Source organism: Leiobunum rupestre, chromosome 3, assembly GCF_980474605.1.
Source record: "Leiobunum rupestre chromosome 3, qqLeiRupe1.1.hap1, whole genome shotgun sequence".
NCBI lineage: Eukaryota > Metazoa > Arthropoda > Arachnida > Opiliones > Sclerosomatidae > Leiobunum > Leiobunum rupestre.
In genome coordinates this window covers 56,288,671-56,301,387 of record NC_143386.1, presented here as the reverse complement: position 1 = coordinate 56,301,387, position 12,717 = coordinate 56,288,671, and the positions used below count along the sequence as shown (strand labels likewise).

Sequence of the window (12,717 nt, the reverse complement as noted above, 5' to 3'; positions counted from 1 at the left end):
TAGAGAGATTACGTACGGAGCTTTCCAGTGATACCAAAAAACATAAACTTATTGGATTTTGACGTAATTTTCCAAAAGAAATACCGATTTTTGATATTTGGGCATTCCATGTGAAATCAACACACTCAAAAACCTCACCATCTCGGATTTTAATGAAATTTTGGATATAGATAGTGCCTAGGGATATCAAGGAAAATGTTAAGTGTTATTGAATTATATCAAACGGTTTTCAAATTACGGCTGTTTAAAATGTTCATAAAATGGCAAAAATGACATGACTGGTATATTCTCTAACCCCCATAGCAGCTGTTCTAATTAAGCTACAGAGTTGCTAATACACCATATAATTTTTTTTAAATATATTTTTCAAATTATTTTTTAATTTGTTTTTTTTTAAAAGTGTGTCATCAAAATTAACAAAAATACAGTGAATAGTTTGTATCAACGTTAAATGATTGGCCGAAGTGGGAAGGGAGGTTCATGGGTTCATAGTGAAACATTATTTAAAAAACAATAGGTTTTTAAAAATATAAATATTCATATATAATAAATACATATATTCATATATAATAAATACATATATTCATATATAATAAATACATATATTCATATATAATAAATACATATATTCATATATAATAAATACTTATATTCATATATAATAAATACATATATTCATATATAATAAATACTTATATTCATATATAATAAATACATATATTCATATATAATAAATACATATATTCATATATAATAAATACATATATTCATATATAATAAATACATATATTCATATATAATAAATACATATATTCATATATAATAAATACATATATTCATATATAATAAATAAATATATTCATATATAATAAATACATATATTCATATATAATAAATACATATATTCATATATAATAAATACATATATTCATATATAATAAATACATATATTCATATATAATAAATAAATATATTCATATATAATAAATACATATATTCATATATAATAAATACATATATTCATATATAATAAATACATATATTCATATATAATAAATACATATATTCATATATAATAAATACATATATTCATATATAATAAATACATATATTCATATATAATAAATACATATATTCATATATAATAAATACATATATTCATATATAATAAATACATATATTCATATATAATAAATCCATATATTCATATATAATAAATACATATATTCATATATAATAAATACATATATTCATATATAATAAATACATATATTCATATATAATAAATACATATATTCATATATATAAATATTATGTGTACATATCATGTTTACATATATGCATATATTTACTTACATTATAATCTATACATATATGACCCAGAGTAAATAATTGAAAAGCTATTTTTCCTAGGTATTTGATATTTTTAGATCGCATAGTACGCGCAGGGGGTCATGTTAATTTGTTAATAGGAAGCTAAGAAAACTAACACCAAAAACTAGAAGATCACGAATACAAATGTTCAATGACTAATTGGAAACATTAAAATTTATTTAAATTAAGCTTAGATTAGGTAGGTTAAAAAAATTTCGATCTAAAAATGTAAATTTGTTAATAGGATGCTAAGAAAACTAACAACAAAAACTAGAATATCAAGAATACAAATTTTCAATGACTAATTGACAATATTAAAATTTATTTAAATTAAGCTTATATAGATTAGGTCGGTTAAAATAAATTTCGATCTAGAAAGTGATGGCGAACACTTTTCGAATCGGAACCAACCTTCCAAACCTAAAGGTTTTCGAGATACATTTTGAATGACCTTGAAGACATAGTTCAATCTAAACTGAATTTTAATTACATTTTATTTTACTTGAGTGAATTTGTCCTCAAAATGTTGATAACGTAGCACAAGTATTTTCTAAATGATTAACACCTAATTGTGATCTCTTGTAGATTTTTATTTAGGGCCTGCTTGTTTTTTGATGTTTATTTCCTTGGGTTCCTATTGAGCAATTTACATCAGTTCAGAGTCCTTTGGGCATAAAATGCGAGGGCGCACACCTTTCTATTTGGAACTGAGTCTCTTAACCCAATGGTTCTCAAGACAAATTTGGTTTCATCTAATGGTCCCTGCGCGTGCTATGCGATCTAAAAATATCAAATAGTGGATATTCTGTATAAATTATATACATATATGTATAGATTATATTGTAAGTAAATATATGCATATATGTAAACATGATATATGTACACATGCGTATATGTATATATAATATTTATATATATGAATATATGTAGTTATTAAATATGAATATATGTATTTATTATATATGAATATATGTATTTATTATATATGAATATATGCATTTATTATATATGAATATATGTATGTATTATATATGAATATATGTATTTATTATATATGTATATATATGTATTTATTATATATGAATATAAATATTTTTAAAAACCTATTGTTTTTTAAATAATGTTTCACTATGAACCCATGAACCTCCCCTCTCAGTTCAGCCAATCATTTAATGTTGAAACAAACTATTCACTGTATTTTTTTTAATTTGATGACACCCTTAAAAAAATCAAATTAAAAAAATAATTTATATGGTGTATATCATTGGGAAGGGCATACATAGCTGAGTAAAATGACACCATTAGCAACTCTGTAGCTTAATTAGAACAGCTGCTATGGGGATTAGAGAATATACCAGTCATGTCATTTTTGCCATTTTATGAACATTTTAAACAGCCGTAATTTTAAAACCGTTTGATATAATTCAATAACACTTAACATTTTCCTTGATATCCCTAGGCACTATCTATATCCAAAATTTCATTAAAATCCGAGATGGTGAGGTTTTTGAGTGTGTTGATTTCACATGGAATGCCCAAATATCAAAAATCGGTATTTCTTTTGGAAAATTACGTCAAAATCCAATAGGTTTATGTTTTTTGGTATCACTGGAAAGCTCCGCACGTAATCTCTCTAGGTATTTCTTAAAATGTTAACTTATCACATTTCCACATCATCTTATAGTGTTTTGTACGTTACCCCTGAAAACTACAATATTTTCTACTTTTTCGCCTTTAACTCAAACATTTTTCAATCTACAAAAATATTAACACGACTACTGCGTTCTGTACCCCAATTTACCCTAGTAACTAAATTCGCATTGATTTCTAATGGTTAGATAGAAAGATATTCAACTTTTATTCAAGGGGGGCGAATTACGTAAACGCGCCACATGAAAAACTGGGGCTAATGGTTGTTAGGGCGTATTTCAATAACTACTAAGAATATTTAGCTAAAAACTCAGACTTAGTCGTTTCTAATAATGACCAAACCGTGTGCAAAATTTTACAAAAATCGCTTGACCCATGGTAACATCATTGGGTGAATGAACTCCAATATTAATTCCCAAAAGTTGATAATTTTGTCTAGTAGCCACCGCCGTATTCGGCCATTGGCTAATTACGTTCCTTTGAGGCCCAAGGAGCAATTATGTGTTTTTATTTATTTTTTATACGTAGTTTGTGAGACGACAATTCAATACAATCAATCGATTCAGGGGCATGTTTCCCTGTACATAACACCCATTGGAAAATGCCTCCAGCCTATGAAAGAACATATATAATTTCTATAACTGTATACTACTTGCAAAGATGTCTACTATTTCCTTCTGATAAAATTAATGTATCTCTTCCTCTCTCCGTTTCTTACTCCAACCCAAAATGAAATTGTTTGAAATGGCTTCTTATTTAAAGGATTGCGTGGTTTATAAACTTCTTTATACATTTTTTATTTCATTATATGTTAATTTACAAAATATGACGGTCAGGCGAAACCATCATGACTAAAAGTATGCAGCTTATACAAATCAATCATCAGCTTCTTTAAGATTTTTAGGTCTACATGCTCTCGACGGTCTGCTTCTCGGGATCGGATTGCTAATTTGTTTTTTCACATTGTCACTTTTATCATAACTAGCAGTTTTGTGTCCCGTTTCGCTGACCGAGTCTGAACCGCTTTCCGAGCAACTTATCACTGGGAGAGATTTCATGTTTTTTCTTTTCTTCAGAATCGGAGCGCGACGTAATTGTTTGGAAGATTCGGGCCCATTTCCGTGAATATTAACAACGTGGATTTCTAAATCTGCCCGTGTAGGAAAGCTCTCGTTACAAACGGAGCAAAGATTCTTGGCGTCATCCTCCACCTGCTTCTTTAGGATTTTAATTTTATCTAAGCACTGAGAATGGTTGTTTTCATAATGAGTAAGGAGAAATTCTCGATTGTAATAATAAGTGTTGCACTCTTCGCAAGAAAAGGGCTTTTTGGTCTTTCCGTCGGGTTTCTCAATTTTACAAGCTTCCTTTTTGGCTCTGCCCTTTTTTTGGGTGCTAGGGTTCTCATGTACCTTTCTCTTATGTTCTAATAAAGCGTAGCTCTTTTTGCAACTATAAGTACACAAATCGCATTTCTCGGGGTTCAAATTCAAATGGGTTAACTTGTGTTTTTTCAAACCGTTTTTGTCTTTGAATGACTGCGTGCATTCGTCACAACTAAAGGGTCTTATATTCAGATGGGTAAACTTGTGTTTTTTCAAGCCGGTTTTCTCTTTAAATGACAACGGGCATTCGTCGCATTTCCATGGTCTTCGATTTTCGTGAACCCCATTGACGTGGCGCTTTAGAGACGCCTTTGAATCGAAGACCTTATTACAAATATAGCAAGCCTTATCCTTGTTACCCTTGGATTTTTCGGTAGACTCTTCAAGTGCTTTAATTTTATCGGTACAAGTTGGGTGAAATTCCCGGTAATGTTTCAGTATGTAAGGCTTAAATTTATAATAAGAGGGGCATTCGTCGCAAAAGAACACTTTACTTCTAGCCTCTTCTAATATTTTCTTGTTAGTTTCTATGCGAACGTCATCCTTAGGTTTTTCCTCAGAGGGCGGGTAATTCTGAGTAGGTTTGGGTGTGATGGAATTGAAAGTGAAGGTATCAATAATTTTTGGATTATCGGCGTCATTAACCCTACATTCATTTGGTTTATTAGTATCCGCGACTGAACGTTTTTTAGCATCCGAAATATCCGTGAAGGTTTTCTGACTACCCGTCACTGGATCATCCACGGAACTGTCCGAATCAGCGAAATTGCAATCGGGAATACCAAAAGAACCACCGTCTTCAGAATCGCTTTTTTCGTTGGCGTCATTGATGGCATTGACATTATGGGGAATATTTCGAGGATGGTTTTCGTAAGGAACAGGGTGGTTAACGTTATTGTTTTGGTAAGCATTAATGAACCCGAAATTACTAGAAACAACAGCCGTATTTGGAAACACGGATACGTTGTTAACGTGACTGGCAACGTTTTGCACAGGAGTGGGGACAAAATTGGACAAACCCAACGGAGTGAAATTGGTGGGCATCGAGGGCTTCGGAGTGAAACTTACCGTCCCAGCGTTTGGGTTGGCGTAATTTTGAGGATGATGAACGGTTTGAGAGAAACCCGAGGGGACGTAGTTATGGACATTTTGTAAATTGGTATAATGGTTTGAATTATCAATGTTACAAAACCTATCGTATTCGGACAACTGTCTATTCTGGTACAAGGGCATTTGATTAGGGGGCTGGGCACCGAATGCAAAATTATTCATATTAAATTCTCGGGGAAGATTCTCGAAAAAACGTGGGCACTCCATGCATGGGTTGGAAAAATTATGTGCAGCGTTAGTAGGGTAACATTCTGTATTTTTATGATTGACGTTTTGTCCTTGTACGATTATATTTACTGGTTGGAAATGTCCTACGGTAGTTGAAGCATTTAAACACCTAACATCGTTTCTAGTAACAATTAAAGGTTCGCCCAGCTCAGGCTCAGCGTTGGAATTAGTCTGACTATTGCTAAGACTGCTCAAAACTTCGTCTAAAATGTCGATGGAAGCTTCCATGGAGCGTTTCCCAAGACGAGCCAGCGGCGCCTGTTTGGAGGACTGTTCAAGGTGGATTGCACTATCGGTGGGTTTTGGGCTATTGCCGTCTTTATTAACCGATATTTCGCCAGTTTTTCTGGGGGGTTCTCTAATTCCGTATATTTTACGCACCAATTCGGGATTGGGAAGTTTCGGAAGTACGGGCTCTGGAAGATCCGGAAGACTAGATTTCGGTTGTTCCGCGGCATCGGGCGGTTCTAAAGGCAACACCGCGATGCCGTCATCGTTTCTTTTGAAAAGCGGGTAACTGAATTTTGGAAATTCTACCCGCGGAAAAACTTCGTAGTAATCGGGATGCGTTTTCGTGATATGAGTCTCTAGATGTTTCGGAAAGAAGTAAACCATCTGGCAAGCTTTACAGGCAAAAGTGAGTGGCTCTTTTTTCGAAGTCTTCTCCGCTGTTACCCTCGCGATTTCTAGATGATTGGCTTGGTCAGCGGATGCCGCTGTTTTCTTCAACATATCTTCGGAATTTCCCTCATTACTTACAGGAGCTTTGGTGGATTCCTCAACTTTTGACTTTTCTTCACTTTCATTATGTTTCGGTTTATTTGACGTTAATGGGATAATTTTCAGTTTGACTTTTCTTTTCGTACTTTTTGACCAAGTGCCATCATCGCTAGGGACGTATTCCTCGGAACTTACTTCTGGTTCACTTTCAAGTTCAGGTTCGTAGTCGGTGTCACTACGGTTGTTCGAACCTTCCCTTATCTTGGAATGCTTTTTCGAGTAATGTTCATCCAGTTTCTCAAGAGAATTACAGATCGTTTCCTTTTTCAGCCTTTTGCAAAACGCGCAAGTGAAAAAATCTGGCAACGGTCCTCTAAAATGTATAGCAGTTGAGTTCGATTTTGCCTTAGAACGTGTATTAATTCTTTTACCACACCGCGGCCTTTCTTCTTCTGAGCTGTCATCTTCTTCAGAGGATCTAACGATCGTCTTGCCTCGAGTTCGTTTGCGTTTCGAGTGAGGCCTCTTCGCTTCCCTGATTAATTTATGTTTATCCTTCAGTATCATATCCAGTTCGTCGTCTTGGTACTCTCCGTCGGAGCAAATAGATTCGGCCGAAATATCTAAATCGCTGGATGGAATCGACAAGGCGTTGCCCCCCGAGAAGGTTTCTTCGACATCCAAGAGATTGTCTTGATATTCTTCAACGAAACTATGGTGTCTTTCTGTAATGTGTCTTTCGTAAAAGATTCTGAAGGCGAAGGGAGCTACGCATATTTTGCAAATAAAACTAGCTTTCTTGAACATTATGTCATTTTGAAAAAAAAAATCGTCTACAACTTGGTATTTCCGCTCCTCATCTTTCTTATTCAGACTATACAGAACTTCGTCTTGTTCGCATGTCATGTTGCATTCCAATCTCATGTGGGCATACAAGTTGGGAATTTCGCACGTTACAAAGAAACAACGTTTACAAGCGTATTCTTGAATTAGGGTGACTAGCTCTTCCATGGACTTCTCTGTCAAATTATCAGCCTCATCGCCTTCCAGTGTCGGGGGGTCGTCGACGTACGACGGATGAACCTTTTCCATGTGCGAGTTAAATCCATTCTTCGAGTGATACGGCCGGTGGCACACCTTACAGAAGAATGGTGCTTTTCCATGCTGCAAAATGAACCTCGGAGTGAAATAGGGGTCTTTGCATCCGTATTGCCGCCCTTCTCTCTTGGTATACACGCAAAGAACAGTCTCGTCGGAAGGGTTGGCTTTGGAGTGTACTTTTGAAAAGTGCCTGATTAAATCTTTATTTCCGTTGAAGACGAAATAGCAGATTTTGCAAACGTACTCGTAAATCAACGCATCGGATGTAGATTTATTCAAATTTGTCATAGAGAGAGGTTGTTCCAATAGCGTCGACGATTGAGTTTTATTATCCGAAGAACTTTGCGGGTTTGAATGGCATTTTTCAATATGTTTGGTACACGATTTTGGATCGACGAAACGTTTGGGGCAAAACTTGCAAGAGTATTTCTTGTCTTCGTCGGGTATGTCGTAGCGATGGCCCCTCAAGATATGGCTTTTATATTTGGCTTCGTCATTAAATCCTAATAAACATTTGGGGCACGTAAAAGGGTTTTTATTATCGTGAACCTCTTGACGATGTGCTTCGAATTTCTCTTTGGTACAAAACAAAATGTTGCAACCTCGGCAGTAAAGCGGATTTTTGTTGTAATGACTTTTCATGTGCAGATTCAAGTTAGATTTGGCCGTCACTGCAACGGGACACAAGGGGCACTTAAATTGACGGTACCCAGTGTGTGCGTTAACATGGGCGACGTAGCCGGATTTGTAAGTGAATCCTTTGCTACAAAATGGACAAATTCGTTTTTTCCGCTTGTATTTAAACGTTCGTCCAAGGTGCGCCTTAGCTCTGTGATATTTCAAACGATTATAATTGTCAAATTCCTCTGAACATATCGGACAAACGAGTTTGCCATCAGCCGAAGTCGTGGCTTTCTTGTAGGTTCTATTCTGAAGATCTTCGGGGGGGTCGCAATTGTGTTTCTTTTTGAGATGGTCAACGAGCATTTTAGGGTTCTGAAAACTTTTCTTGCCACAAAGGTGGCACAAGAGACGTTGTTTCTTGGATTGCTCCGAGTGAACATTGTCCAAATGTCTGCTCAACGAATGAGAATTAGAGAAACCATTGGAACATAAATGACACAAATAAGGTTTCTTGGGTTGTTCGGAGTGAATATTATCCAAATGTCTATTCAACGAATGAGAATTAGAGAAACCATTTGAACATAAATGGCAGAGATAAGGCTTGACTTTTTCTACAGGCGTCTGCCCATCACAAATTTTAATGTGATTATTAAAATGATCTTTCCTTTTGAAATTTTTACAGCATTTTTCGCAATCATACCCAGGGAAATCTTGGTGATAAAGTTGTATATGTCGGGCTAACAGTTTCTCCGTTTTCAATGTTTTTCCACAGATATCGCAAGGACTGCGAGTGCTATTTTCTGGATTTTCGGAGCCAGTGCCCTGCGTTTTCTGCTGAAGGTGTACGTCAGCTATATGCCTATTTAAGTGTCTCTTTCTTTTAAAAGTAGTTCCACATATCTCGCAAGGATGTAACTCAAGATTATCATTGTGCATATATTTAATATGTTCGTTGATACCTAATCTATTCTTTAACATTCTTCCACATATCTTGCAGGGGTACAATGGTCGATTTTCAGTATGTAATTTCCCATGTTGAATTAAGGCAGCTTTCCGCTTGAACAATTTACCACACGTCTCACATTTAAAATTAGGATTGTCTTTGGAGTGTACTAGTAAATGCTGGGCTAGATAATGTTTATTCTTGAATAATTTCCCACATTGCTGGCAAGGGAAGTCAGGATGGCATTTCAGGTGGTCTTTCAGGAGCTCCTTCGTATGAAACTTGGACCGGCATTCGTGACATTGAAAGGAGTATTCTTCCCTTTGCTCCTTGCCAGGATCATCTACGTTGTAGCTTTGTTTACCATTCATATGTGGAATGTAATTAGGAAACGACATTTTGTCTTTCTACAATGTTACATTTACTATTCACATACATTCACTATTTACTGATGCATTACTACTAAGCCTTAGACTCTCAAACTGGAGGAAGTTGTTTTTATGAAACAATCCCCAAGAGATAGCGCTGTATGAGTAGGAAACGGCGCTAATTTTAAACATAGTTTCAATTTGTATTTCGAAAACAACCCAAAACATTTTTCTTTTCCAATTAAAACGACTGCGTGGTGAAATTAATACTGAAGGATGTACTTTAATACTTTATATTTTATTACTATCTTGAAATATCAGTTTCAGCGACTCTCGCGGAATGGTCTCGAATTCTCGATATTTAGAAAATCCTTTTTTTACTGTAGAATCGGTAGATCTCAAAATGCATAATAATTATCAGCTAGGCTAATATCCATGGCCACTTTTAATGCCATTCATTCAGGTGGCCGGGTTCTCCCAGGAAGAAGAAGAAAATAAGCATGACTGAAGCCTTCACAAAGAAGGCCATTTTTTTACCACTACCTACCACAAGGTAGAACAACACATTATTATTATTACCATAAGTAACATAATACCCCTAAGTATGACATTAGGAAAATTTTCTACTACATCCTTTCTTCACAGTGACGTCCAAATTTTTTCGAAATAGCGCCACTCGGTAGCGGCGCCATGAACTAATCTAACCCAACTTCCGGGAACGTGATTCCCGCGGTTTTGAAAACAGTCATTTTTAGGCTTAAGGCGTATAGCCGCACTAATTTCGTTTTCGCCACGGAAACTTTAACAACGGAAGAAATTAAAGAAATTGTATGTATTTTCCCCAACAATATTAAATCTTTATATCGGGCAAATGGTATTATATTAGAAATTCACCAACAACTCGAAATTTGTGGATCACTAGTGTAGTATATTGAGAAGATCAATCTCTTTGATGTTTATCAATGTTACGCACCAAATACTGTAGACGTTAAAAAACCTTCAGCTTGTTACGTTTTTAATGTAAAAAGGTTTCTCATTTAGTTTACGAATATTTGATTACAATTTCTTCCAGATTTTTACCATTATAATTTGACTTGTATTTTGTACCTGGATGAATGCCTGGTTTTGTCCGCTGTGATCAAAATAAAACTGAATTGATGAATTAAAATGTAAGAATTAACCTTTTTCAAACTTATGGAATAACTTTTATAATTGCTAATTACGCAATAAAAATATTTTTTTCAGTTCAAACTTTGAAAATGACCCTAATAATATTTAGTATTTAGGTATAATTTTCCGATAGAGTTAGGCCTAATAAGTCGACTACCATAACGGACATTTTATATCTTACATTTCGTACCTCATAATATTTTGTAGCGCTATATGATTGGCTAAATTTGAACTTTTCGATGACCAATAAAAAAAATCAAATCCCAAAGAGTATTAAACTTCCGGGTTACAGAGTTGCTAGTCGTTTTTCTGATTTATCGTTGGTGAAGAACGGATGTAGTAATAAAAAATGCATGAGCAAGGCTACAAGTGTCATACTTAGGGGAATTATGTTACTTATGTTATTACTACTACTACACTTCGGGTAAAATAATAGTATCACGCGGACGTTTCTTCTTCAATAAACGTATAGAAATTTAAGCAAACGATGCAAAAATTATATTAAAATGCAAGTATCGATTTATGAAGTAAAATATTTACGAATTAATTAAGATGAGGAAAAACTAATAGCGTCTGCTTCAATGGTGAATCAAAGAGGGCGAAGCAATAGTTTTCAGTCGCGAATAGAGCATCACAAATTGATCTCGATAACACTTCAACTAATTCTGACTTCAATCATATGGAAAACGCTAATAAATAGCATGTCCCATTTGAGTGCCCAAAGATTGATCCAGATTTGACAGCTATATCAGTATTGCACAGTAAGGGATGCTAGGTAGAACCGCTCCCAACGAAATACGAAATTTTTACAAACCTGCATATCGTCTGCTATCATTTGGGTTTTATGAGCAGGTTCAAAAGTGTAGCCATATGACGTCATTTTACTTCAATTCTGTCTGGACGAAAAAAAAACGATTTGGAGTAAGAAGCGAGTAGTTAAAGGTTAAAGGTTATTTATAAAAAGCTTGCCCAATGCCCGTCATGTTTTCGTGAAACGAAATTTAATCAGACGACAAAGCTAGATTACTCCCTTTACACCTCCTTTCGAGGAGGAGTAAAAAGTGTAACCTTAGAGCTCTGGAACAAGCGAACAAAATTCGGGACAGGGTAAATCTTACCCCGAGTACAGGCGAATACAACGTCTTAGGGTTTACACTTTTTGTCCCCGGACAAGCGGAAAAAAACCACCTAGTCAAGCAAACATTTTCGTATTCTATTGGCGATCCGAGTGATCTTAAAGTAGCTTCGCAAACTCTTCCGTGAATGATCAGTTCAAAATACAAAACTGAGTTATGATAAAGTTTTATTGTCTAAATAGACGAAACTGTTTAAATTCAAATATTTATTGCTCATTAAAATTCCATATCTTTAACAACAACCATTTTTCGCGTTCTTTAAAGTTTTTAGATTTACAAGCAGGGCCGTAACCAGGAGGGGGGGGGGGCGGTCGGGCCGTGCCCACCCTGGACCGTATGGTTGTATGTACAATTTTTATTTTTTTTTTATTTGTTTCCATTGCGTGCCCACCCTGAAATTAAATCCTGGTTACGGTGCTGTTTACAAGCACGAGTTGATCTAACAGGAGCGACTGCCTTTCCGTCGCTACTACTTTATCCATCATCTGACCCAAATTCACTTTCACTTGTACTAGTCACGTAAACCAGACGCTTGTTAATCTTTGAACTTTTAGCGGCTGGTTTACTCTTCTTTTCAACGACCATCGCATTTTTTCTTTTTCCGAGTTTAAATTTTTTCTCACTTTCCTCTACTTCTTTATCGTTTTTGTGGAAATCGCGACGATGTCTCTTCAATTCGTGTTTCGTTCTAAAGCTCGAATCGCAATCCGAACACGGATGCTTCTCCAAGTTATCGTGAAGGTTTTCTTTATGTTTATGCATATTCCGAACAGTACTGAAGGTCTTGTAGCAAACTGGACAGGTTACTTTGTCGAATTCGCCGTGAACGAATTTCTTGTGGGTACTCAGGGTCCCTTTGCAACTAAACGTTTTTTGGCAAACTTCGCACGTAGAGAGATCGGCCTTAC

At 35.1% G+C, this 12,717-nt stretch overlaps 1 protein-coding gene across 1 annotated transcript; it reads right to left on the bottom strand.

The window, feature by feature from the left end:
* Window positions 1-3,840: 3,840 nt before the first annotated feature.
* Window positions 3,841-9,700, bottom strand: LOC149952714 (uncharacterized). The gene has a single exon (XM_090168755.1). The coding sequence runs from the start codon at window positions 9,531-9,533 to the stop codon at window positions 3,900-3,902; it is 5,634 nt and encodes a 1,877-aa protein (XP_090024881.1). The 5' UTR covers window positions 9,534-9,700; the 3' UTR covers window positions 3,841-3,899.
* Between the last annotated feature and the right edge of the window lie 3,017 nt (window positions 9,701-12,717).